At 54.0% G+C, this 26,281-nt stretch overlaps 1 protein-coding gene across 1 annotated transcript in view; it reads left to right on the plus strand.

The window, feature by feature from the left end:
* The first annotated feature begins 4,872 nt into the window (after positions 1-4,872).
* The window catches only part of LOC143692459 (uncharacterized), a 515,676-nt gene continuing 494,267 nt past the window's right edge, over positions 4,873-26,281 (plus strand). Inside the window, 2 exon segments of the mRNA XM_077172693.1 lie at positions 4,873-4,908; positions 7,243-8,260. Coding sequence (XP_077028808.1) covers positions 4,873-4,908; positions 7,243-8,260 — 1,054 coding nt within the window.

Consider the following 26,281-nt stretch of genomic DNA (forward strand, 5'->3'; position numbering starts at 1 on the left):
TGTGAAATGTGTTGATTAAATGACCAATGAGATCCACCTGTAGAAAACCAAGGTCAAAAGGAAGAGGATTGAAAAAATGGGTGGCTTTTAGCCCTTAGCCTTCTGATCTGAGTCTGTGTCATCTCTGACTCAACGGTGACATTTGGGGATCTGTGGGGACTATTGGGAATCCTTTCTATCCTTTCTGCACCTCGTGACCCAACAGGAGCTTCTCTAATAAACGCTGCCTGAAGCTCCCACTGTGCCCATGACAGGAACCCCTGTGAGGGTCTGGGCCATCCCGGCTCTTTGGCAGCCTGGGGACTCCTGGGATGTCACCATGGAGCCCCCGTGAGTGCCTGTGACAGATGGGTGCCTTTGCAGCCCAAGGTGCCCTGGGATGTCACCATGGAATGGCTGTGACTGCCTCTGACCACAGGGCTCTTTACCATCCCCAGAAAGCCCTGGGAGGTCTCCATGGAGCCCCTGTCTGTGCCTGTGACATTCCAGCTCTGGAACAGCCTGGAGACTCTTGGAAAGTCCCCATGGAACCCCTCTGGGGACCTGTGACAAATCTGATCCTTAGCAGGCAACCATCACCAGCCCCCTGTTCTATAGTCAGTTTCCATGGAAACCATTACCAGCCCCCTGTTGCTGTGTTCAGTCCCTTGGCAACTCCATGGAGACCCCATGCCAGGGGTGGTTGCCATGAACACCAGGGCTGGCACCAGCTGGGATGCTCGGTTTCCACGGGCCGGGCTTCAGGAATGGGATTCCCCAATTTCCTGCTCCTGCTAAAACCGCGCTGCCCTCGCTGCCCTCCCGCCTTCCATGGAAAGCACAAAAGGCAAAGATCCCAGGCTGGGATAAGAACAATTTATTGGGAACAGCAACGAGATAAGGAAAAATTTGAACAGAAACAATATTGATAACAAAAGGGATAAATAAAACTTTGACAGGGAAAACTACAACACAACTGACTGTCTCTTTCCAGCCACAATTTCCCCTGTCTGGAAAGGACACCCTTCTCCTCTGGGAGAGAGAGAGAAGGTCCCTTTCCTGCCCCTGGCAATAGCCTGAGGTGGGAGTGAATGTAATGAAAGGGCCATGGCCAGACCATCATGTTCTTCAATCCCACATCATGTCACGGGCAGGAAAAGGGAGAGGTGTCTTCCCAGCATGGATCATGGGCAACACGGATCCCCAGGACTCTTCCCAATGCGGGTCCTCTAAAGGGGGATGAAGCTGGAGCGGTGCATGAAGCTGTTCTTGCAGCTGGGGCATTTGCAGGGCTTTCCTTACTGGCAGCTCCGTTGGTGTCTGGTCAAGGGAGAGCTGCTGGTGAAGCTCTTCCCACACTGGGGACACTCGTAGGGGCTCTCCCCAGTGTGGCTGCACCAGTGGGTGACGACGGTGGAGTTGTGCTTGAAGCCCTTCCCACAGTCAGGGCAGCAGAAGGGCCTCTCCCCAGTGTGAATCTGCTGGTGGCAGAGGAGACTGGAGCTGGTCTGAAACCTCTTCTGACACTGGGGACACTCGTAGGGCCTCTCCCCAGTGTGGATGCGTTGGTGGATGATGAGGGCAGAGCTGCAGCTGAAGCCCTTCCCACACTCCTCACACTCATAGGGCCATTCCCCCGTGTGGATCATCTGGTGGCTGATCTGGGTGCTGCTCTGCCTGAAGCTCTTCCCACACTCCAAGCACTTGTGGGGCTTCTCCCCATTGTGAAGCTGCCCAAGGACAACCAGCTCTGAGCTCTGTCCACCTTCCTGTCTCAGGGTGGGTCTTTCCTCCTCAGAGCACCCTGGGCTGGGTTTGCAGCCCCTCCTCCTGTGGAATCTCTGGGGCATTTCCTCCACGTTGGAATTCTGCACCGTGGAGCCACTTAAAATGGCCTCTTCCACGATGTTCTGCCTTGGGGATTTGTCCTCCCTGGTCTTCATTCTCAGCTTCTTCTCTGGGGGAGGAAAGACAAGGAGAGGATGGGATTTGCCTCCGTGCCAGAGGGAAGGGGAAGGAGATTCCTCCAGTGCATCCCCAGCAGGACGGGGTTGGCAGCAGGGTTGTCCTGCAGCCGGGGGCTGTGCTGGGCTGGGAGATGGAGCAGGAGAGAGGGGGAAAGGGGCACTGACTTCCTCCTCACCTGCCTGCATGTCCAAGGGCTCTTTCCTGTTTCTCGCAGCCTCCTCCTCCATCCAGACAAGGTTTGGGAATGGGAAATCCTGTTCTGGGAACCAAAAAAAGGGTGCACACATTGTCTTTTTACAGGATTTAAGGGAAACCTGGGGGAGAGTCTAAACCAGAATTACAATTTAATAAGAAAATGAAGATCAAGGCAATGATACAGAATCACTGCCCTAAACTGACAGTGTCAGAATATAACCTGACACCCTGTTGCTGCTCCGGGTGGTGGCAGCAGTCCCATTAAATGGTGGCTGCAGTCCTGTGGGAGTGATGAACGTGATTCTGTCAAAGCAGTGATCCTGTAGAAGGGTCTGGTCTTCCTTTGAAGGTCCAGGGGTGGTTCTGGAGCTCTTGTCCTCTGGGAATCCAGTAGGCAAGCTGCTCCTGGTGTTGAGAGCCTCAGGTTATATCCAGGCAGGAATGCTTGGATCCTCCCCCTGGGCGGAGCATCCCACAATGGGAGGATGGAATTTTATCAGTCCTGCAGTGACACTCAATGGCCCATTCCCAGAAGATATCTCCCCTGGAGGGCGTTATCAGGGCTGAGTCATGGAAGAGATCAAGAACACTGCCCCACCTGTTTCTAGCAGTTGATGAAGATGGGCATTGAAAACATGCATTTGGTTCCATCTTACACTGCAGCCTGAAACAGTGGGGGAATCCCTGCTCAGGGGGTGAACACCACCCCCCTTACCCAAACTGGCTCAGGTGTAAAACCCCCACCCCGGGAAGGCCACACACACAGGGGACAATGTCACACTGGCCCTGCCCCAGGGGAGATCTCTGTCCCTCTCACTCTGTGGCTGTCCCCCCTTTTCTTTTTCACAGCTCGGGGGCTTTTCCAAATCTAAGAATAAGTTTTTTCTTTGTCCCTGTCACCTTTGTGACATCTACACAGAGCTTTCCCTTCCTTTTAATAATCTTTTCATAAAAGAGGTATCGCAATGTATTGGGCTGAATTTCCACTTTTCTTATATTGGAACCTGCCAGCAGCTGAGCTGGAGCTGGGCAGCACCAATGGCTGTTGGAATTGCCACAAAATCACTTCTATTGTCAGTTTATTAAATTTTGGGATTTGTTTGCGTGTTCACCACAAGTGACTTTTGGGAAGAGCAAATTCAAGGCATTTTCTGTAGGGTTAAATTTGATTTTTGTCAAGAAACAACTTTACTTTGTCCAGTGGCCAGGGGATTCTCCAGGGGTCACTGACCCTCTTACACTGGGGGATGCTTGGGAGGGTCTTGGGGGGGTTTTCCCTGTCCCTGTCACCCCAGGCCATTCCCCAGGGGGTGTCCCTGTCACCCCAGGCCATTCCCCAGGGGTCTCCATCATTCTCACCCCAGGGAATGCCTGGGGGGTCTCCCTCCCTCTCTCCCCTGTGCCAGGGGGTGCTCGGGGCAGTCTCTGTCCCTCTCAGCCCAGGGGATGCTTGGGGCTCTCTGTCCCCTGGCCCTGGGGGATGCTCGGGGGGTCTCCATCCCTCTGGCCTCAGGCAATGCCTGTGCAGGGCTGGGCACCAGGGGCTCTGTGTCCCTCTCACCGCTGAGGCTGCTCGGGGCTGGGGGGACTCTGCCACCTTCTCACCCCTGGGGAGCCCGGGGGGGTCTCTGTCCCTCTCAGCCCTGCTGGGACCCCCACCCAAACATCATCGGGGTCACAGGGACAGAGACACCCCCAAAGCCCCAGAAGGGCTGAACCTGGGATTTGGGTTGGGGCTGAGGATTTAGGAAGGGGCTGGAATTGGGGCTGGGCTTGGAGTTGGGGCTGAGATTTGGATTAGAGCTGGGATTGGGGTTAAGGCTAGACATGGGATTGGCTTTAGGGCTGGGGTTGGGATTGGGTCTGGGGCTAGACGAGTTTGGGGCTGGGATGGGATTAAATACAGAACTGTGAGTGTGTCTGAACATGGAGTGAGATTGAGACCAGGATCAGGGTCAGGTTTGGGACTGAGCTCACCCAGAGCAGGACAGGAGGGGATGTCAGTGTGGGAAGGTTTGGGGAAAATACTGATTTGGGGAGAAACAAGGTATGAATGCCTTGGGTTGGGGATTCCTCCCCCACAAGTCCATCTCTAGAAGTCACATGATGTCCATAAAAACCTCCAAAAATCAAGAGTGAATAAAAAAAGCGCCACCAGGAGTGTCCCATTTCCAGTCTCATCCCTCTGGGGTTCTGGTGGTCCCCTGTCTCTGGGCTGTTGGGGATCCCATGGGTCCTGGGGATCCCCCCCTCTCCAGGGTCCTGCTAAGGGATGCAGGTGGATTTTGGGGTCCCAAGGTCCCTCTCTCCAGCCTCCCCTCAATCCAGCCTCTTGGGCTTCCCCCCTCTTCCAACCACCCTGTCCTGCTTTAGGGCAAATTTGGGAGAAAACCTCCAAAAGGAGTTTCCTCTGGAATGCAGATTCAGCAGCCCCACCCTCAGCCAGTTCGGGAAAATATTTCCTTGGATAAAAGTGGAAAAAAACACTTTATTTAACAGGCAAAGCATTCACCAGCACAAAAATTGAACAATATTAAGCAATAAAACCTCCTGCTGCTGGAAAATAGGTGACAAACTCCGAAAGTCCCTCCTTGGGCTGGGGCTTGGCTCACTTAGTGTCTTATCAGTCTCTTATCACTCTCTTATCAGTCTCTTATCAGTCTCTTATCAGTCCCTCCTGTATTGGAAATGCCGCGACCCAGGCTCAGCCCAGTGGGCCATAGGTGGGAGATGCCGGTGGTGTTCTGCGTGTTCAGTCCAGAGCAGGTTTAAACAGCTCCAAAGAAAAAGAAAAACAATAGTCCAGGGAACTTCTCTGCCTCAGAGAGCTAAACACTAACTAAAAGCAAAGGAGAGCTCTGTCCCGCCCTCTGTCCATCCAGGAGCCGGAATGTGGAGGAGTGAGTGCAGTGTATGAAAACAAACTGCAGCTTCTTCCTCCTCCCCTTGGCTCTCAGAACCAGCCTTAAAGGTGCAGAACTCATTTCTGGGCTAAAGGGACCGATGGGGCACGAGCATCATGAAGTCACCCCAGGACGCGCCCCTGTCAGGGTCAGGGGGTCCCGTCCCCGCCTCATCTCCGGGCTGCCGGGGGTGTCCCAGCTCCGGTATCGCCCCTTCCCCTCTCCCCGCCCCGGGGGTCCCCCATTCCACAGCCCCGGCTCTCACGGGGATCCCCAAAACCAATGTCCCGCCCCGTCGGTACCGGGCCATCCCCACGTGGACCCCCCGGGACCCTCCCGAGGGGCGATGGCGGCTCCTCTGCCCCCGAAAAAGCTCCTCTTAGGGAGCCCGGAGATACCCGGGGCTCGAGTCCAGGATCTGCCGGCTCCGAACACTCTCCAAAAAAATCCTCCCGGAGACCCCTGGCTGGAGTTATTTGGGAATTGAGCTACTAGAGCTGGGCTTCTTGTGGGACTTTCAGCAGCCTTGTGTTTCTCACCCTGGAGTAAATGAACTCTATCAGTCACTCTGATATCATTTGCTCCCTTTCCTCCAGTGTTTTTAACAAACTTTTCAAAGAAGGACAACAAAATATTTTCTTTTTCACTGGCCACCCACGACAGCCATTTTCCTCATCAATCCTCCTGTAAGTTCCCCAGGAGGAAGGAGGGACTGTGTCCAAGTTTCCAAGAATTCTTCCAGGAAGAACCACAACCTCCTCAGAGGAGGGTACCATGCTGTTGTCAAAGGCACCTGGGGTCAGACAACAGTGCCTAAACTCACAGTGCCAGAATAATGTCACATTCTGGTTAAGAAAATTGTTAGAGAGATGCCTCTGCCCCAATTAAGGTGCTAACAAGACCAAATCCTACGTGCATTTTATTGAACAGTAAATGTGAGGTAGAGAGAGATGGAAAGAAAGAGAAAAGGGAGGGATAGCAAGGGAGTGAGAGGGACAGAGACCTCCCCTGGGGCAGGGCAAGTGTGACATTGTCCCCTGTGTGTGTGGCCTTCCCGGGGTGGGGGTTTTACACCTGAGCCAGTTTGGGTAAGGGGGGTGGTGTTCACCCCCTGAGCAGGGATTCCCCCACTGTTTCAGGCTGCAGTGTAAGATGGAACCAAATGCATGTTTGCAATCCCCATCTTCATCAACTGCTAGAAACAGGTGGGGCAGTGTTCTTGATCTCTTCCATGACTCAGCCCTGATAACGCCCTCCAGGGGAGATATCTTCTGGGAATGGGCCATTGAGTGTCACTGCAGGACTGATAAAATTCCATCATCCCATTGTGGGATGCTCCGCCCAGGGTGAGGATCCAAGCATTCCTGCCTGCATATAAGCTGAGCCTTGCAACACCAGGAGCAGCTTGCCTACTGGATTCCCAGAGGACAAGAGCTCCAGAACCACCCCTGGACCTTCAGAGGAAGACCAGGGCATTCTACAGGATCACTGCTTTGACAGAATCACGTTCATCACTCCCACAGGACTGCAGCCACCATTTAATGGGACTGCTGCCACCACCCTGACCAGCAACAGGGTGTCAGGTTATATCCTGACTCTGTCAGTTTAAGGCAGTGTTTCTGTATCATTGCCTTGATCTTCATTTTCTTATTAAATTGTAATCCTGGTTTAGACCCTCCCCAGGTTTGCCTTCAAACAAGTACAAAATTCAATGCGCTCATCCCTTGCTTTCCTCCCAAAACAGGATTTCACATCCCCAAACTTTTGCCAGATGGAGGAGGAGTCTGCAAGGAAGAGGAAGGAGCCCCGGGACATTCAGGAAGGTGAGGAGGAAGTCAGTGCCCCTTTCCCCCTCTCTCCTGCTCCATCTCCCAGCCCAGCACAGCCCCCGGCTGCAGGACAACCCTGCTGCCGGCCCTGTCCTGCCGTGGATGCACTGGGGGGATCTCCTTCCCCTTCCCTCTGGCACGGAGGCAAATCCCATCCTCTCCTTGTCCTTCCTCCCCCAAGGAAGAAGCTGAGGATGGAGACCAGAGAGGAGAAATCCCCACAGCAGAAACTCATGGATGAGGCCATTTTGAGTGACTCCAGGGCACAGGAATCCAATGGGGAGGAAAAGCCCCAGAGATCCCATAAGAGGAGGGGCTGCAAACCCAGTCCAGGGTGCTCTGAGGAGGAAAGACCCACCCTGAGCCAGGAAGGTGGACAGAGCTTCAGCCAGAGCTCAGAGCTGGTGGCCCATGAGCAGCTTCATGATGGGGAGAAGCCCCACAAGTGCTTGGAGTGTGGGAAGAGCTTCAGGCAGAGCAACACCCTGATCAGCCACCAGATGATCCACACGGGGGAATGGCCCTACGAGTGTGGGGAGTGTGGGAAGGGCTTCAGCTGCAGCTCTGCCCTCATCACCCACCAACGCATCCACACTGGGGAGAGGCCCTACGAGTGTCCTGAGTGTCAGAAGAGGTTTCAGACCAGCTCCAGTCTCCTCCAGCACCAGCAGATTCACACTGAGGAGAGGCCCTTCCGCTGCCCTGACTGTGGGAAGAGCTTCAAGCGCAACTCCACCCTCATCACCCACCAGCGCATCCACGCCGGGGAGAGGGAGAGGCCCTACGAGTGTCCCCAGTGTCAGAAGAGGTTTTACACCAGCTCTGATCTCCTCCAGCATCCGCAGATTCACACGGATGAGAGGCCCTTCCGCTGCCCTGACTGTGGGATGGGCTTCAAGCGCAACTCCCACCTCATCAGGCACCAGCGGATCCACACCGGGGAGAAGCCCTACAAGTGTGGGGGATGTGGGATGAGCTTCAGCCAGAACTCTAACCTGATCTCCCACCAGAAGACCCACACCAGGGAACGACCCTATGAGTGTGGGGAAAGTGGGAAGAGATTTAGGCAGAAATCTCTCTTGATCTGCCACCAGAGGATCCACACTGGGGAAAGGCCATACAACTGCAGGGAATGTGGGATGACCTTTAGTAGGAAGACACAAATGAACATCCACCAAATGATCCACACTGGGGAGCGGCCCTACCAGTGCCCCGAGTGTGGGAAGAGGTTTCACACCAGCTCTCAGCTCCTCCAGCACCAGCGCATTCACACGGATGAGAGGCCCTTCCTCTGCCCCGACTGTGGGAAGGGCTTCAAGCACAACTCCACCCTCGTCACCCACCGGCGCATCCACACTGGGGAGAGGCCCTACGAGTGTCCCCAGTGTGGGAAGAGCTTCACCAGCAGCTCTCACTTGACCAGACACCAACGGAGGCACCAGTAAAAGAAGCCCTGCACATGCCTCAACTGCAGGAACATCTTCATGCACCACTCCAGCTTCATCCCCCATTGGAGACACCACGTTGGTCAGAGCCCTGGTGATCCATGTTCCCTGTGATCCATGCTGGGAAGACACCTGTTTCTTTTCCTGCCCCTGCCAATGACATGATGTGGGGTTGGAGAACATGATGGTCTGGCCATGGCCCTGTCATTACATTCACTCCCACCTCAGGTCATTGCCAGGGGCAGGAAAGGGACTCTCTCTCTCTCCCCCTGAGGAAAAGGGTGTCCTTTCCAGACAGGAGGAAATACATTGCCAGGAAGAACTAGTTGTTGATGTTGTAGTTTTTTCTGTAAACAGTTTTATTTATCCCTTCTGTTATCAATATTGTTTCTGTTCCTCTTTGTTCTTTATCTCGTTGCTGTTCCCAATAAATTGTTCTTTTCCCAGCCTGGGATCTTTGCCTTTTGTGCTTTCCATGGGAGGCGGGAGGGCAGCGAGGGCAGCGCGGTTTTAGCGGGAGCAGGAAATTGGGGAATCCCATTCCTGAAGCCCGGCCCGTGGAAACCGAGCATCCCAGCTGGTGCCAGCCTTGGTGGCCATGGAAACCACCTCTGGCATGGGGTCTCCATGGAGCTGCCAAGGGACTGAGCATAGCAACAGGGGGCTGGTGATGGTTGCTATGGAAACTGCCCATAGCAACAGTGGACTGGTGATGGTTGCCTACTAAGGATCAGATTTGTCACAGGCCCTCAGAAGGGTTCCATGGGGACTTTCCAAGAATCTCCAGGCTGTTCCAGAGCTGGAATGTCACAGGCAGAGACAGGGGCTCCATGGAGACCTCCCAGGGCTTTCTGGGATGGTAAAGAGCCCTGTGGTCAGAGGCAGTCACAGCCATTCCATGGTGACATCCCAGGAGTTCCCAGGATGCCAAAGAGCCGGGATGTCCCAGACACTCACATGGGTTCCTGTCATGGGCACAGTGGGAGCTTCAGGCAAAGTTTATTAGAGAAGCTTCTGTTGGGTCACGAGGTGCAGAAACGATCCCCAATGCTTCCCATAGATCCCCATATGTCACTCTTGAATCAGTGTTCCGTGCTTTCTTTCCAATGGAAAACAACCATCCTTATCCTCCAGGTGTCCATGTCTGAAATTGGGATTCCACCTCCAAAATTCTGTATATCCAAGGGTTGCTCCCAGGCACAATCTGCCAGTACCATCAAGCCTGGGTGGCCTTGGCCTCTGGTGGCTGCCCCTGCAACACTGGGGCTGGGTCCTTCCCTTCCCATGGAGATCACTGGGACACTGTGGGGACCTCATGGAACCAAGGGGATCATTGTGGCACCACTGGAGCCCATGGAACCAAGGGGCCATGGTGACACAGTGGGGTTTCATGGAACCCAGAGACCATTATGGCTCTGTGGGGCCTGATGGAACAATGGAGACCATTGGGACCCTTCAGGGCCTGGTGTCACCAGGGGGCATTATGGCACCTCATGGAAGGGCCTCATGGAAGCAAGTGACCATTGGGACACTGTGGGGCCCCATGGAACTGAGGGAACATGGAACAGGCCTGGCTGGTTTGGCCTCCCAGGGGCCACCTGACAGGTCTGGCTGATGTTGGGATGTCAAGGGCTGCCTCTCATCAGCTCCTGGAACACTGGGGCTCTGTGCTTTTCTTGCTATAGAAAAGAACCATCCCTCTTTGTAAATGTCCATTGCCAAAATTGGTATTCTCTCAAAAAATTTTCCTATATGCAAGGGTTTCTCTCAGAAAAAAACCTGCCACTTCTGGCTGCCTTGTCCTCTGGTGGTCACTCTCTTCTGCCTGGCAAACACTGGGGCTCTGTTCCTTCCTTCCTATGGAAAAGAATGAACATTCATGTCCAGGGTCCATGGCCAAAATGAGAATTTGGCTTCCCAAATTCCACATGTCCAAAGATTGCTCCCAGACAAAAGTAGCCAGGACAGACAGGTCAGGCTGGCCCTATCCTCTGGTGATTTTCTTATATTCTGAGCTGAATGCTTTCAGTTGAAAACACCTTGGGGAGGGCCCAGAGATCTCCCAAGAAGTGTTTTTGAGGTCTTGGGCACATGAACACTACATATGGACAAAGGAACTCTGTGCTCTGTGATGTTGTGAGGGTTTTGCATCACAGAAGTGATGTTCTAAGAGAAGCTGCTAGCAGTTTCCTCCATGTCTGACAAAAAAACCAATCAGTAATCAGCTTTGAGAATTGACAATCTGTTAAACCACGAAAGAAACTGTACACGCCTCTGTGAAGACACATGTTAAAGATGGGAAAGCCTGGGAGGGTCTCTTTCCCTTCTGGCTGGCACAGAGGTAACAAGGCTGACCCGGCCCCGTCTCAGCCAGGCCGGGCCGGGCAGCTCCTGCCGTGGGGCCGGGCCCCTTCCCAGGGACCCCGCCAGGCCCCATCGGCTGCCGGGCAGGGCAGGGGAGGCCGCGGGGCCGAGGCCGGGCCGGGCCATGGCTGCAGTTGGGAACATCTGGGCCCTGCTGAGCCCTGCCCCGCCGCCAGCCCGGGCCCAGCCAGGATCCGCCGGGCCCCAGGAGCAGCCCCGGGCCGGGCCGGCTCGGCCAAGATTCTGCCACCCTTGGGCTTCAGCCGCAAGCCCCGGGCAGGGGCAGGAGAAGCCATCGGCCCCGGCCGTGCTGCTGCTGTGCTCTGGCCTGGCTGCTGAGATCCTGGCCCTGCCCCAGCGCGGCCCATCCTGACACAGCCCCAGCGCAGCCGCTGCAGAAACCTCCATCGTAAAACAGCTCCGGCCGCAAGCACCGAGCCCGGCCGGGGGCACGGAACCATCTGCAGGCCCCGGGTGAGATATGAACTATTTCAGTGCTTCCATCCTCCCTCCAGTGAGAGAAAAGGACAAACTGCAGGCACAGAGAGGAGCAACATGAAGACTCTGAGGTCAGTGAAGGGGAAGTTGAGTCCCAGATGGGAGGGATGAGGAGATGCCTTGATCTTGGGGCTGAAATCCTCTTGTAGAGCTATGGAGAAGGATGGAATTAATATATCAGACTCTCTTTTTCCCTATAACTAATTGAAAATATGGGTAGATGACCTGTTCAGCAAAAACCTCCATGCTAAAGTAAGCAAATGTTGAAGTAGCTGTGATCCCATGAGAAGTTTAAACAGAGAAAGAGAGAAGAGTGGTGACATCCTGTGGCCTCAGGGAGAGAAGAAGAAGATCTCTGTTGTCAGAGATGAAGATGATTTCAGAAATAGATGAAGAGAATCTTTGCTCTTCAACAGCTCATCTTTAAACTCATACCCCATAAGTTGACATGGCCCATAAAAACAGCTGTGGGAAAAGCTGTGAAAAATGGGAGGGACTTCACAATTGCAGATTTTCTGGGCAGCTGCTAATAGTGGAAAATGAGAGGCATGAGAGAACTGTTCTCTTATGGAGAAGTCTCCATAGCATGAAAGAGAGACTCCTCTCCCTAAGTGAACTGAAGAAAGACTGTTCTAGATGGTGTAAACTGACAGAAAATTTCAGGTTTTGTCTCCTTGCATTGTCAGTAAGAAAGAAAAGGTTGTAGGGAGAGGAGAAGTGTTCATATTCTTATTACTCTTTCTTCTATTTACTGGTAATACACTTAATACACTTAATACTGGTAATACCCCTTAAAATTTTGAGCCTACTTTGCCTTTCTCCTAATCCTATCTCACAGCAGGAAATGAGTAAATATATTCCAGTGAGTGCAATGGTAATTAACCAACACTGATCCCACTGCACTAAGAGATGCACTGGCTGAGAAATCTCAAATTAGCAAACCAAAATCACTCCAGATACATTCCTGATAAACTGCATTAGAGCAGAGGGAAATCAAGGCAGAGCCATGGTTTGTCAGGATTTGCTGTATCCTGATGAGCACTGTGGTGCATTTGGAGCTGAGGCCTTGAACCTCAGGGCCTGAGAGGAGATTGCACAAACCTTTCCAGGAATCAAAGGCAGAAGAAAACCCCAAAGTGTCTCAAAGCATGAATGGGTCCCACTGAGGTCCATCCCAAACACAGGCTCCTCATGGACTCCTTGGAGGAGACAAGTGGAGGCCAGGATGGCACAAAAACCTCTAAGAGTCTCAGTGTGGAAAGGAAATTCAAAACTACCTTAAAAAATTTGAAAAGCTCAAAGCATTACTGAGCACCACTGAGTGTCAGTGCAAAGCTCTCAAGGGACTCATTAAAGCTGATAATTGGAGCCATGATTGCACAAACCTCTCACAAAGTCTGTATCAAAAGGGAAACACCAAGAACCTTCAAATAACTGAAGTACCCTGAAGCATTAATGAGCCCCACTGAGTGTTGTTACTGACAAAGCCTCTCCAGGGACTAATTACAGCAGATAATTGGAGGCCAGGATTGCACAAACCTCTCAGAGACTCCAAGGCAAAAGCCAAAGCCAAAGCCCTTTGAAAAAGCTGCAGTCCCTGCAGGGAGCATGAAGGAGTCCCCAGGGCCATTGCTGAGCAAGGCTCCCCAGGGACTCCTTGCAGCAGATCCTTGAGGCCACTGGGATGTGGGCTAGGGGGGGATGCTGAGGGCAGCACAAGGGGCTGACAGTGCCCAGCCTGGCTGGGGCTGTGCCAGGAGGCCCCAGGGCCTCAGGACAAGGTGTCTCCTCCCAGCCCTTGCTGGCACAGACCCTGCAGTGGCCCAGGGCACCAAGACTTGGCTTCTCTTTGTCCCCACCTGTCATCACTGCCTGCAGTTCTCTGCTCTGCCTGGGGCCTGGGGACACTTGCTCAGTCGTGTCTCTCAGTGGGACCCATTAAAAGTCCAAGAAAGTTTGGAGTTGGATTCTGCCTTGGAGTTCTGGAGAGGTTTCTTCAGCTCCCTCTCAGGGACTGATGTTCAGGGCCTGAGCACAAAGCCCCAGAGGCTGATTAAAGTCCTTGTGCTGTGTCTGTGCTGCTGAGCTGGGCTGGGCTCCTGGCACAGAGGCAGCTCCTGGTCACCAAGAAGAGCTTCAAAAGCACATTTCTCTGGATGAGCAGCTCTTGTGCCAGCCCAGCAGGGCTGGGGCACTGCCTGCAGCCAGCCCGGGCACAGCCCAGAGGCACAGAGAGCTTCAATCAGTCAGGGCTGGGAAGGGGCTGAGAAGTGCCTGGGGCACAATCACTGCCAGCCCTTGGCACAGGAACCTCTGGCTGCAGGACAGTGCAGCTGCAGCTCCTGGAGCCATCTCCTGCAGCTGGAACATCCCAATGCCTGCAGAGCCTGTGAGTACATTCTCTGCTTGTCTCTTGTGCAGAGCAGCCAGGGGTGCCCAGGGCTGTCCTGCAGAGCAGGGTCCTGCAGCCCAGGGCGCTGTGCTGGGGCAGGGACTCTGCTGCCTGCCAGGGACAGCTCTCAGCCAGCCCCGGCAGCTGCTCCCAGCACTGGGGAGAAGCTCTGCGGGGAAGGAGCCGCCCTGAGCAGGGCAGGGGCTGCTGCTGAGAGAGCCTGGGTGGGGCAGGGCTGCTCCCAGCTCCAGACCAGCCTGGGCACAGCTCCAGAGGGCATTTCCCAAAGAAGGTAAGTCTGGGATTGCTGTAAAGATCAGGAGCTTTCCTGAGAGTGTTTTCAATTTCCTGCTTGAAGAAGAATGGGAACATTGAGGTGATGACAAAAAGATTTTTTTATTTTATACAATTTTCATATATTTGTAACTCTGTAAATTACTATTACATAGTTATAAATCTATCTTCCTTTTTTAATTCTATTAAACTCTTAATGAACTCCATTACTATTATATACATCTATAACTATAATCCTTTATTAACTTTATTATTTTCCCTAACCTTTTCTTTGATTTTAGAAAAATAAGCAGATTCTCTAAATGCATTCCTGAAATACATATAGTATACAATACGTATAGTATCCTGTATAGTCTTATTATCAGGAAGAGGACCTACAAGAAGAACATTTTGTTTTTTGACCAGAATGTGAGCAGTCATAACAAAAAGTGAAGGCAGAGAAGCCCTTGGACCTACTCCAATGGATTGAGCCAGGGATGTGTAACTGGGGTAAGTGAATCTCCTATTGGATGTTCCTGTTAAATATCCTAATTAATCAACCTTAATAAATTGTTGAAATCAGGCCCTGGGTGTGCTCCATCCCCACTGGGACACCTGACAGCTTCCAATTAATGTCTGGTTTTTACTTTACTGTTCTAACACTGTTGCAAGGGAATTTTTTTCTCTTTTGATTATAAAAAACAAGGGGATGAGAGAAGCAGAACAGAAATTTTAATCCCAGCATCACCTTTGCAGGGCCCAGCAGGGCTCTCCTGAGCTGCCCTTGCCCAGCTGCACACAGAGCCTGCCCCAGCCAGGGCCCTGCACACAGGCAGGTTTCTGTAGGGCCCCAGCCAGGGCACACAGGCTGGGATGGGCTCTGTGAGCGCTGGCAGGGACAAGGCTCCTCTCAGCAGGGAATGTCCAGGCCCAGGGAGATGCTCAGGGAAGCAGAGGGGGCTGAAGAGAGCAGGGCTGGGGCAGGAGGGCACTGTTGGTGTGTGGGAGGTGCCGGGCACAGCTGGGCACGGGAACACTGTCCTGAGTGCCCAGCTGTCTCTGCCCTGCCCTCTCAGGCACAGCACCACAACATCTGCTCTTGGTTCTGCCCTGCCCTGACATTGGCACTGTTATCTGCTGCTCTCAGGGAGGCTCTGGCATCTGCAGCAGCTGAGTCAGGCACTGCCCTTGGCATTCCTGCCAGGCAGGGCTGTCCATGGGAATGGGGTGTCCAAGCTTCCCTGGCACCTGTGGGGCTGAGGGCAAAGCAGTCCATGGGAAAGGGGAATGAGCTGAGCCCCCTCCCTGAGATCCCATCATGGGCACAGCCAGGGATCTCCTTGCTGTGCCCTGCCAGGCTCTGAGCTGCCCTCCTGGGTGTCCTCATGCACAGGCCTGGCTGCTCCTGGCACACTCAGCCAGCACAACTGGAGCTCAGGCAGGGACCTGGGTGAAGGTTTTCCCAGAGCAGGAACAAGGCTGGGTGAGTCCCAGCGGGGCAGTCTGCAGGGAATGGCCCAGGTTTGGATCCAAGCAGCCTCTGCTGACTTGTCACTGTCCTTTCTCCATGAAAAGGTGCCCATGTGCAGCCCCAGCAAATGTCCAACAGCAGCTCCATCAGGCACTTCCTGCTGCTGGCATTGGCAGACACGCGGCAGCTGCAGCTCCTGCACTTCTGCCTCTTGCTGGGCATCTCCCTGGCTGCCCTCCTGGGCAATGGCCTCATCATCAGCGCCGTAGCCTGCGGCCACCACCTGCACACGCCCATGTTCTTCTTCCTGCTCAACCTGGCCCTCGCTGACCTGGGCTCCATCTGCACCACTGTCCCCAAAGCCATGCACAATTCCCTCTGGGACACCAGCAACATCTCCTACACTGGATGTGCTGCTCAGCTCTTTTTCTTTCTCTTCTTTATTGTAGCAGAGTTTTCCCTCCTGACCATCATGTGCTACGACCGCTACGTGTCCATCTGCAAACCCCTGCACTACGGGACCCTCCTGGGCAGCAGAGCTTGTGCCCACATGGCAGCAGCTGCCTGGGCCAGTGCCTTTCTCAATGCTCTCATGCACACGGCCAATACATTTTCCCTGCCCCTGTGCCATGGCAATGCCCTGGGCCAGTTCTTCTGTGAAATCCCTCAGATCCTCAAGCTCTCCTGCCCACACTCAAACCTCAGGGAATTTGGGCTCATTGCTGTAAGTGCCTGTTTAGCACTTGGTTGTTTTGTGTTCATTGTTTTCTCCTATGTGCAGATCTTCAGGGCTGTGCTGAGGATCCCCTCTGAGCAGGGACGGCACAAAGCCTTTTCCACCTGCCTCCCTCACCTGGCTGTGGTCTCTCTGTTCATCAGCACTGCAGTCTTTGCCTACTTGAAGCCCCCCTCCATGTCCTCCCCATCCCTGGATCTGGCCCTGTCAGTTCTGTACTCGGTGGTGCCTCCAGCCCTGAACCCCCTCATCTACAGCCTGAGGAACCAGGAGCTCAAGGCTGCAGTGTGGAGACTGATGACTGGATGCTTTCAAAAACATTAAACTGATGGCCAATTTCTGAAAATCACTTGAAATAAAAGTAATCTTTGATACTTCTGCTTGGTTTCATTTCGGAGGTTCTTTTTCTTTGTTTTACTTTTTCCGTATGCACAAATAAATGTCATTGCTTCCGACATTTCTCATTTCGTTTCTCTCCCCCTTCCCTGTGGCCACAGACTGTGTCAATGAGGGGCTGCGCTCTTGGTGGCTTTAAATGAACTAAAGGATCTCCCAGCAGAGTTTTCTGCAGAGATGCCCTTTTGTTGCCTTCTCTGGAGCTGCAGCAGCAATGTCTGTGTGCAGAGCTGGGGCAGATCAGTGCTGGCCCAGCAGCTGTGCCCAGCAGCAGCAGCAGCAGCAGCACTTGGTGTTGCCAGTGCTGCTGCCGTGGCCCTGCCCCACTGCCCTGGTGGCCCTGGTGTTGCTGCAGGGCCTGAGTGCTCTCGGGGCCGGGCACAGCCCTGGGGGTGGCAGTGCCGGGGCTGCAGCAGGGACAGGCCATGGGCACTGCTGGGGCAGCGCTGACGCCTCAGGCCAGGCCCTGGGGGCTCCAGGCTCCTTGCCCAGGCTCTCTCAAGAACACAGCCAGGCCAATGCTCAGCACAGAAACCCCCGTCAGCAGCCCCAGGCTGGCCGTGGGCAGGCTGGGGGCAAACAGCATGGCTGGGGCTCTGCAAGGGCCCTGGGGCAGACGGGAAGGAGCAGCAGAGCAGGGGCTGATCCATGCCCAGTGCGCTGCACAGCCCAGGGCAGCGTCCCAGAGCGTCCTCATGCAGCTGCCAACAACATCCCCCCTCTGCAGCCCTGGCCTCTCCCCCAGCTCACACAGGTGCCCCATCCTTGCAGGCACAGACACGGCAGCACTGCCTCAGCAGCCCCTGTTTGCATTGCACACAGCAGGGCCAGCACCCCCATGCTGTTGCTGTGGGGACATGAACCTGAGGGAGCACAAATGCCATCAGCCCCTGGGGCCAGCCAGGGCTGGGGGACACCAGGGAAACCACTCAGCTTTGTCCTGGCCTCTGCACTCAGCCAGAAAGTTTGTTCCCATCAGCTGGGAGTTTCCTGTGCCACTGCAGACGCTGTTGCTCAGAGCCAGGGCTGCCTGGCAGCCACCCCCAAACTGCCCTCAGCATTTCCTTGGCTGCACCTTTGCTTTCTTTACTCTTCCCTGGTACAAATTTCTTCCAATTGCCCTCCTGTGTTCCCTCCCCTGCAAACAGCCCATCCCTGTTTGCCCTTTCCTCTCTGGCCCCACTCCCCATTGCAGTTCCTGACTTGGCCCCATGGGAACGTCCCTTGGGCAGCAGGATCATCCTACAAGTGCTGCAGGAATTGTCTGCAGGCTCCTGCAATGCCTGCTGCTGCTCCCTTGCCAGAGGCACTCCAGGCCAGGGGGGCACATCTGGGCTGCTGTGTCTGCCTCTGGGGCTCCCTGTTCTGGGCAGTGAGGAGGAGCTGCAGAGGCTCTGCAGGACTGACAGGATGGGCTTTGGGGCTGGCAGGAGAAGCTGAGGGACCTGGGCTGCTGGAGCTGCTGAAGAGGAGGCCCAGGGCTCATCCTGCAACTGCTCCAAGGGTGGTTCCAGAGAATCCCAGAATCAGCAAGGCTGGAAAAGACCTTGGAGATCATCAAGTCCAACCTGTGCCCTGACACTGCCTTGTCTCCCCTGAGCCTTCTCTTCTCCAGGATAAACAACCTAGCAGCTCCCTCAGCCGCTCCTCTCAGGTCTTGTGTTCCAGACCCCTCCCCAGCCTTGTTGCCCTTCTCTGGACATGCTCCAGTCCCTCCATGTCCTTCCTAAATTGGGGGGCCCAGAACTGGACACAGCACTTGAGGTGCTGCCCAACCAGTGCCCAGCACAGGGGAAGAATCCCTGCCCTGCTCCTGCTGGCCACACCATTCCTGATCCATAGGAGTGACAGGGGTTGGATATGAGAAATGGTGGGGAGGGGGTGGGGACAAAGTGTTATTGATTGTCAGCCATGAAGGGTCTTGATTTCATATCTGTTCAGACTGCACTAGAAGTTTCTGGGATCAATGTCAATAGAACATTGTGGAAAATCAATCTATAAACAGGAGAATAACACAGGAAAAAACAAGTCTCTCTGCATTATTTTCAATACACCTGATTCAATTTGAATACACTTCAGAAATCTGTCAAACTAACCACAGAAGAATTGAAATCTTAAATTATGTCCAGGTTCTTTTCTTGTTTAACTGTTTTGAACAAAGACTTATGAGCCTTTTTCAATGAATACCTGAAGCAAGGAGCTCAGAAAAGAAGATGCATCTTTTTAAGAGAAGTAGTAAAATCCATCATCATCCTCCAAGTGGCTGAGGATCCATCCCCATCAGAGTAGCAACGAACAGAAATGGGCACAGCTTTGTGGCTGCCCGAGCCTTGGCATGGGCCCTGGGCCTGGAGCAGGAGCAGCTCTTGAGGGCCTCAAGGCTGGGGCTCTTGCACTGCCCTGGGCAGATGGGATGGCAGCAGGGGCTGCAGAGCTCTCAGCACCTCAGCCCGAGGGGAGCAGGGCAGCCAGGGAGCCTCCTTTGGCCTTGGCCCAGCACCTTCCCCCATGGCTGGGGCTGAGTCCTGTGGCAGCTGCAGCTGCTGCTGTGCCCTTGGCAGGGGCTGAGGCCATGGGGCCAGTGCCCAGAGCAGCCTGGCGTGAGCAGAGCTGTGGGGCCAGAGCCGGCTGGGCTGGGCTGGGCTCAGAGAGGCCCTTGGTGCTGCCCAGAGCTCAGGGCAGCTGGCAGAGCTTGCAGGGAGCTGGGCTGGGCTCCGAGAGCCTGGCCCAGAAACCATCAGTGTCCATCTCAGCCTGGCTGAGCGTGCAGGGGCAGGACTCAGGCCAGGCCTTGTGGGGCAGGGCCAGCGCCTGTGCAAGGCATTGCAAACAGGCAAGTGGCCCAGAGAGGAGGCTGCTCTGTGCCCTTTGTGGCAGGGACAGAGCAGGGAGGGGGCCCTAGGACATTTGTCAGCCCCAGCCTCTGTGCCCATGCGTTGGCAGCCCTGGCTGCTGAGCCCAGCTTTGGCCTGGGCTGAGTTTGGCTGTGGCCCAGCTCCATCCTCCTGCAGGGCTCAGGGCCTATTCCCGGCCATGGCCAGCCCTGGCTGCCTCTCTGCTGGCCCAGAGGCCGGCAGAGCCTGGGGCAGGGCTGTCTGTGCAGCCCCACAGGTGCCAGGGGCTCTGCAGGAGCTGGCAGAGGCTGTCCAGCAGGGAGGCCATGGAGCACAGAGCCCCAAGGCTGCTGTGGGCACCACGGCACAGGGGCCGTTCCCAGCCGCAATGCTCCTGGCCTGGGCTGGGCCTGCACAGGGGCTGGGCCACCATGGCTGGGCCAGCACAGGGCCACAAAGGGGCCACGCAGCCGCTGCCGGGGCTGACAGCAAGGCCAGGCACACACAAGCAATTGCTGAGCATGGCCTGCGCTGGCCAGGCCTGACTGTGCCAAAGGCAGAGCTCAGCTGCCCTTGGGGGCTGCAGCAACACTCCAGAGCCCAAAGAGCCTCCATGGCTGGGCTGGAGACCAAGGCTGCAGCAGGGAAATGCAGGGCTGCTGCAGGATGGGGAGGCCATTGAATTCCAGCACACACCTCAGCTCTCTGATGATCCCGGCACCGTGCTGGGCCCTTTTTCAGACTGGAGCAGAGCAGATGTTGATGGCACAGGAGCCCTGCGGGGCTGTCAGGGACCTGCATCTTGCAAGGTGCTCTGCTCTCCCTCAGGTGCTCTGGGAGAGATCCAATCCCAGCTGGGCACCTCAGGGCACAAGTGGCACTGCCTGTTCATGGGGACACAACTGATGTCTGCCTGGAAAGGGGCACAGGTTTTAATACTTGTTGGTTTTATAATACAAGCAAATCTTTATTATCTGGGTCACTTGAGTACTTTTAAGAAATGACAAACTTTTCCCAGCAGGAACAGGAATTTCCTGGATCTACTGGATTCTTCTACTGATGGCAGGAGAAGAAATACTCATCTTCCCCTCTACCTTTGCCACTGACATTCACTCTAATATTTAATGACCCCACTTCCTTCAGGTGTTTCCAGCTCCCCTGTTCAAATGTGCATGTCTAAGAACATCTCTTTATTTAGAGCAACTGTATCTATGTCCCTTCCATCACTCCCAGATTTTCTCATCCAGATGCTCTCTGGTCATTCAAGTGCCGATCAAATGACTGGTTTCTTGCTTTGAACTTCAGCTAGTTGCCAATCTTTCTGAAGTTCAAATATATACCACATTAGTGGTATATATTTGAACTTCAGATATTACATATACAAGTCCACGTTACATGTCAACATCCTAATTGTGTTTATATGTATCACTAAATTACCTTTGCCTATGTCTCTGTCTAAAACTGTTCCTGTAAGAAATCCCTTGGGGATGGTGGACATGTCAGAAGCTGCTGGGACATCACAGAGAGCAGCTGAGAGAAGAGCTGTGATGGTTATTAAACGGTTCAAATATTCATCTTGTAATTGTTGGCAAGAAACCTTTCTGTGCCTCTGAGTGTCACCAGGCCCGGAGCCCAAAGGACCCAAACCTGATGAGTTGTGGCTCCCACTGCAGGGGCTGCACTTGGACCTTGGCTCTGCACAGGAGAGCTCTTCATTCCCTTTCTCTCTTTTCCTCCCTCTGGGCATGGAGGGAGCCCCTGACTTCAGCCTGTGACTCGTGTGTGCAAAGAGCAATTCTGGGCAGAATCGGGGCAGGGAGGGTTTGGGGGGACCTTGGGATCTGTGCTGGGCACAGAAGGTGTTTTCCATTGCTCTGAGACTGTCTGCAGTGCAAAGTGGATTTAATATCCAGCAGAGGAATGACTTTGGCATTGGATGGAGCTGTGCCTTCCCTTGGCTTTGTTGGCTGACAAGAAATGAACATCCCTCTGTGTCTCAGGCAGCTCCTTCTGCAAGGAAAGCAGGTGGGAGTTGGAGCCAAGGAGCTGAAAGCTGCAGGTGCAGCCTGGGCTGGAGGGAGCTGAGATTTGCACAAGGCTGCTCTGAGTGCCAGGGCTTGGATGGGGGAAATGGTGGGGTGGGGGTAGGGACAGAGTCTGATTGATTGTCAGCCATGAAGGGTCTTGATTTTCATATCTATTCAAACTGCATGAGGAGGTACTTGGATTCAGTGTCAATTGGAGATTGCACATATCGATTTATAAACAGGAAAAAATCCTTAACAGGACCTGAGAAATCTTTTCTCACTGTCTTTTTAAATATCATGTATTCACTTTGAATACACTACTGAAATTGATGTAACCACTAATGATTTGAAAATTAAAATCAAATGATTCCCAGAGGCTTGGCTTGTTCAGGTGTTCTGAATGTTCCTGAGCCCTGGGACACTGAATTCCTGCACTGAAGAGCTGAAGGCTGAACAAGCCTCTGGAGCAGTGAAATTCAGCAGCAGCCTCCAAGTTGCTGAGGATGTCAGCAGCCCCCAGTGAGGCCATCCCTGCCCAGAGACCGTGGGGGAATGGGCAGACAAGGAGAGCGTCCCTGGGGCTGGGGCAGCACAACTCAGAGGCACCAGCGGCTCCAGCTGGGCAATGGAGTGTGGGATGTGGCTGGGAAAGCCCTGCCTGGGCTGGGCCAAGCAGCACACACAAGCCCTGACTCCCATTCCCCAAACAACTCTCTCAATGAGACATTTAAAAGGAATTTACAATTGTTTCTGTCCTCTGAGTTGGATGTGCTGGAGAAATACCAACAAGGGATTGTCAGGAGCTCAAAGCAACTAAACAGACTTTACTGGCAAATTTAGAAAATCAGAGAAACATTGGCAAAAGGTTTAATACAACATTCAATCAACACAAAACACTTCTCAAAGCATTAACTTGGCCCATTCAACTTCACAAACTCGTAGCTTGTTCAATTTTAAGTTAGTCAAAATTTGCAAGGGGACAAAAATAGAAGACACAGGAAGAGAGAAAAATGTGAGATAGAGAAGCACACACACAGCTACAAACTCCTGGTTTCCAGCAGAGTTCAGATGGGAATTCCAAGAGAATACAGGATAAGATGTGTGCTTGCCTTGTGGTCAGCCTTCAATACCCCTTGGTCTCCCTGGGCCCTTCCCCCAGGTGGGGCTTGGGCTCATTTGGTCCCTCAGGAGCTGGGCTGGGGCTGCAGAGGTGGCTGTGGAGCATTGCCTGTGCTGTGCCAGGGACTGGCAGCCACTGCTGGGCTGGGATAGAGGCTCTGGGGGGATTGGGGTTCCAGGGCAGGGCAGGGCTGGGCTTCCAGGGCAGGGCAAGGCTGGACCTGCCCCTTCCTCCCCCACACATGAAATGTTTCCAGCCAACAATCTCCTCCAGTCTATTGCAATAAGAAATGTTGGAGGTGAAATCCCATACCAGGCCATGGGCACCTGGCTGCGAAGGGCAGTTCTTTTCCATAGAAAGGAAAGCAGGGAGTCTCAGTTTTTAGAAGGCAGGTGAGAGTCTCACAAGGCCAAGGCCAGCCAGACTTTTCAGGATGGCAGATGTTCTTTGGGAGCAGTCTTTGGATATAGGGAATTTGGAGGTGGAACCCCAATCTCGGCCATGGGTTCCTGGAGAATCAGGACAATTCTTTCCCATAGGAAGGAAAGCATGGAGCCTTCCCCACACTTTTGGGGACAGATGGGAAGTGACCGTTGTAAAACCCCTGCAACACAGACTTGTCCTGGCAATATTCCTATGGGGACAATCCTTGGATAGAAGGAAATTTGGGGATGAAATCCCAATTCTGGCCATGGGTGCTTGGAGGAAAAGGACAGTTCTTTTCCACAGGAAGGAAAGCACAGAGCCCCAGTGTTTCAATAGCAGATGAGAAGAGACCCTCAACATGCCAAGGTCAGCTGGACCAGTCAGGCAGTCCATGGGAGGCCAAACCAGCCAGACCTGTTCCATGTTCCCTTGCTTTTATGAGGCCCTGCAATATCACCATGGTCCCTTTGGTTCCATGGGGCCCCTCAGCATCCTAATGATGCTTTGCTTCCATGGGGTCCAGCAGTGTCACAATGGACCTTTGGTTCAATGGGGGTCTAACAGTTTCACAGTGGCCCCTAGGTTCCATGAGGCCCCGCAGTGTCGCAATGGTCCCAATGATTCCATGAGGCCCCACAGTGTCACAATGGTCCCTTGGTGTCACAGGGCCCCACAGTGTCACAATGGTCCCTTGGTTCCATGGGCCCTGTGCTGCTGCATTCCCCCCTCCCCTTCTCAGCCCGCCCTGCCAGATGAGAAATGCTCCTTGGGGCTCGGCCTTGGCCAACAGCCCCTGGGCTCAGCTCCTCTGCAGCTCATCACAAACACTGTCTGCTCCAGGCACTGCTGCTGCCCAACCAGCTCCTGCTTTCTGGAGGAGCAGCCCTGGGAACTGGTTTTGTTCCCTCAGTGGCACAACATCCCTGTTCTCACACTGCCAAAGAAAGCTGTTGGTGCCAGGGGTGGCCAGGATGAACCATTGCTGGGACTGAAGCCCCTCTCTTGGGGCCCTGCAAACAGCGCTCCAAAAGGAGCCCTTGGAGCTCTCCTGGGCCAGCGACTCCCTCTGAGTGGGGCCTCTCCCAGCCGGGAACTCTCCCATTTGCTGCACTCGGGGATCCCCAACAACGACGGAGCCTGGGCCGATGCCCCCACTCCTCCAGGCTCAACCCTTCACCCGCTGGGGAGATGCCAAAGGATCCACAGGGAGCATTTCCTGCCCTCAGGGGAATTTCTCCCAGGTGCCTTGCACTGACTCTGTGTCTGTGTGCACACAGGAGTGCCCGTGCTGGGGAAATGTGGCAGAAATGTTGCTCTCTGAGGGGTTTGAGTGCCTTGGATAGCTGAGTCAGTCAGATATCCAAACATCAGTAAGTAAGGTTAAAACACAAGGTCTAAACTAAGTTAAATGCTGCTAAGAGTTGTTCTTTTTCTAAGTTGTTAAGTTTAATTTAAATTATTATTTAAGTTTAATTATTAGATTTTTTAAATTGCAATGTTATAGGTTATAAGTTAGGGTAAGTACTGTTAAGTGCTGTTCTTTTGCTAAATTGTGAAGTAGATGGTATCAGTTAAAGATAAGGTTTAACTTAAGTCCTGTTAAGATTGAGCTCTGTTTAAGCTTTTGGGCCATATTCCTTTTATCCTTGCCCTCCCTGTCCTTATGTCACACACACACAAACAGGGACAGTTCTCAGTTCATTTCTGTTTTCCTTGCCTGGATTTGGTTTGGTATTGTTGTTGCTTTGTTTCCCTGCTGTGCCTGAAGTGTCCAGTCAGGAGCAGAGTGACTCTTGCCATGGAACTTTGTGCTGCTGTCCCTTAATATTCAATCTGTTTTTTGCTGATCCCTTGCTGGAGATTTTTTCAGCACTCTCAAGGCCTCGTTGGTACCAGGGTGAAGGAGCCCTGGCCCAGGCTCTGGCCCTGGGGGACACGGGGACACTGCTGCCGGGGGGTCCCTGTCCCCCTGTGCCACCCCCAGGGCCCCGGCCCCCCGTCCCCATGTCAGGCTCTGGGGTTGATCTCGTGGAACATCCTCTGGAGGAGGCTGCGGCGCCGGGGGCGGGGGGACCCGGGGGGACAGGGGACCCCGCTGTGCACGAGCAGGGTTGGACTGCTCTGGGGGGAACTGTGAGGGGGGCCGGGGCAGAGTGACCTCCCCAGGGACCTCACACGGCCCCTGTGATGTCACACAGCCTCCTGTGATGTCACACGGCCCCTGTGATGTTACACAGCCCCTGTGATGTCACACAGACATCTCTGTCATGTCACACTGCCTCTGTGATGTCATATAGTCCCCTGTGATGTTACACAGCTGCTCTGTGATGTCACAGAAGACTCTGATGTCAAAGAGTCACACTGCGATGTCACAGTTTGTTCTCTCATGTCACAGCCTGCTCTATGATCTTACACAGCCACCCGGTGATGTCACAACCCACTCCCTCATGTCACAGAGCCACCGTCTATGATGGCAAGATCTGCTCTATGGCCTCACACTATGATGTCACAGACAGCTGTGTGATGTCACAATCCCCTCAGTGGTGCCACAAAACCCACTCTGTGATGTCATACTGCCACTCGGTAATGTCACAGCACACACTTTGACCTCACAGCCTGCTCAATGATGTCACACAGCCATGCCATGAGGTCACAGCCTGCTCTGTGATGTCACACAGTTCCCTCTATGATGCTGTAGCTGCTCAGTGACTTCACACAACAAACTCTGTGATGTCATAGCCCAATCTGTGACCTCACACAGCCCACTCTGTGCTCTCACACAGCCCCTTGCTGACATCACAGCTCCTCTGTGCCTCCATGACACAGACACAGAGGAGCTGCTGTGACACAGCCCCTTCTGGGACATGCCACAGCCCCTGCCAGTGCTGAGCCCCTGGGAGCTCTGTCTGTGCCCTGCTGGTGTCCCTGAGGGGCCCTGGCAGTGCCCCAGCCCTGCTGGGCTGTGCACAGGAGCTGCTCCTGGCCAGAGCTGTCTCTCTGCAGCTCTGCTGCCCTTGCCAGGAGCTGCCTCTGGGCCAGGAGCCCGGCCCAGCTCAGCAGCACAGACACAGCACAAGGGCTTTAATGACCCTCTGGGGCTTTGGTGCTCTTTGTACATCAGACTCAGTCCCTCAGCGTATGCTCAAAGAACTTCTCAAGAACTCAAAAAGGGATTGAAACACTCAAGTTTCTCATATTTTAAATAGATCCTTCTGAGGGACAGGACTGAGAAAATGTCCCCAGGTTCCAGGTAGAGCAGAACACTGGTGGCAATGATGACAGGTGGGGACAAGCAAGACAAAGGTATCTCTGGTGCTGAGCAAACCTGCGCCTCTGTCCCTGCAGGCTGTGGGCATCCCCTGGCTGCCCCACCTGGCTGGCCCCTTCCTTTGCTGACAGCTCTGCCTCCTGCCTGCCTCTGCCTG

Source organism: Agelaius phoeniceus (genome assembly GCF_051311805.1).
Source record: "Agelaius phoeniceus isolate bAgePho1 chromosome W unlocalized genomic scaffold, bAgePho1.hap1 SUPER_W_unloc_1, whole genome shotgun sequence".
NCBI lineage: Eukaryota > Metazoa > Chordata > Aves > Passeriformes > Icteridae > Agelaius > Agelaius phoeniceus.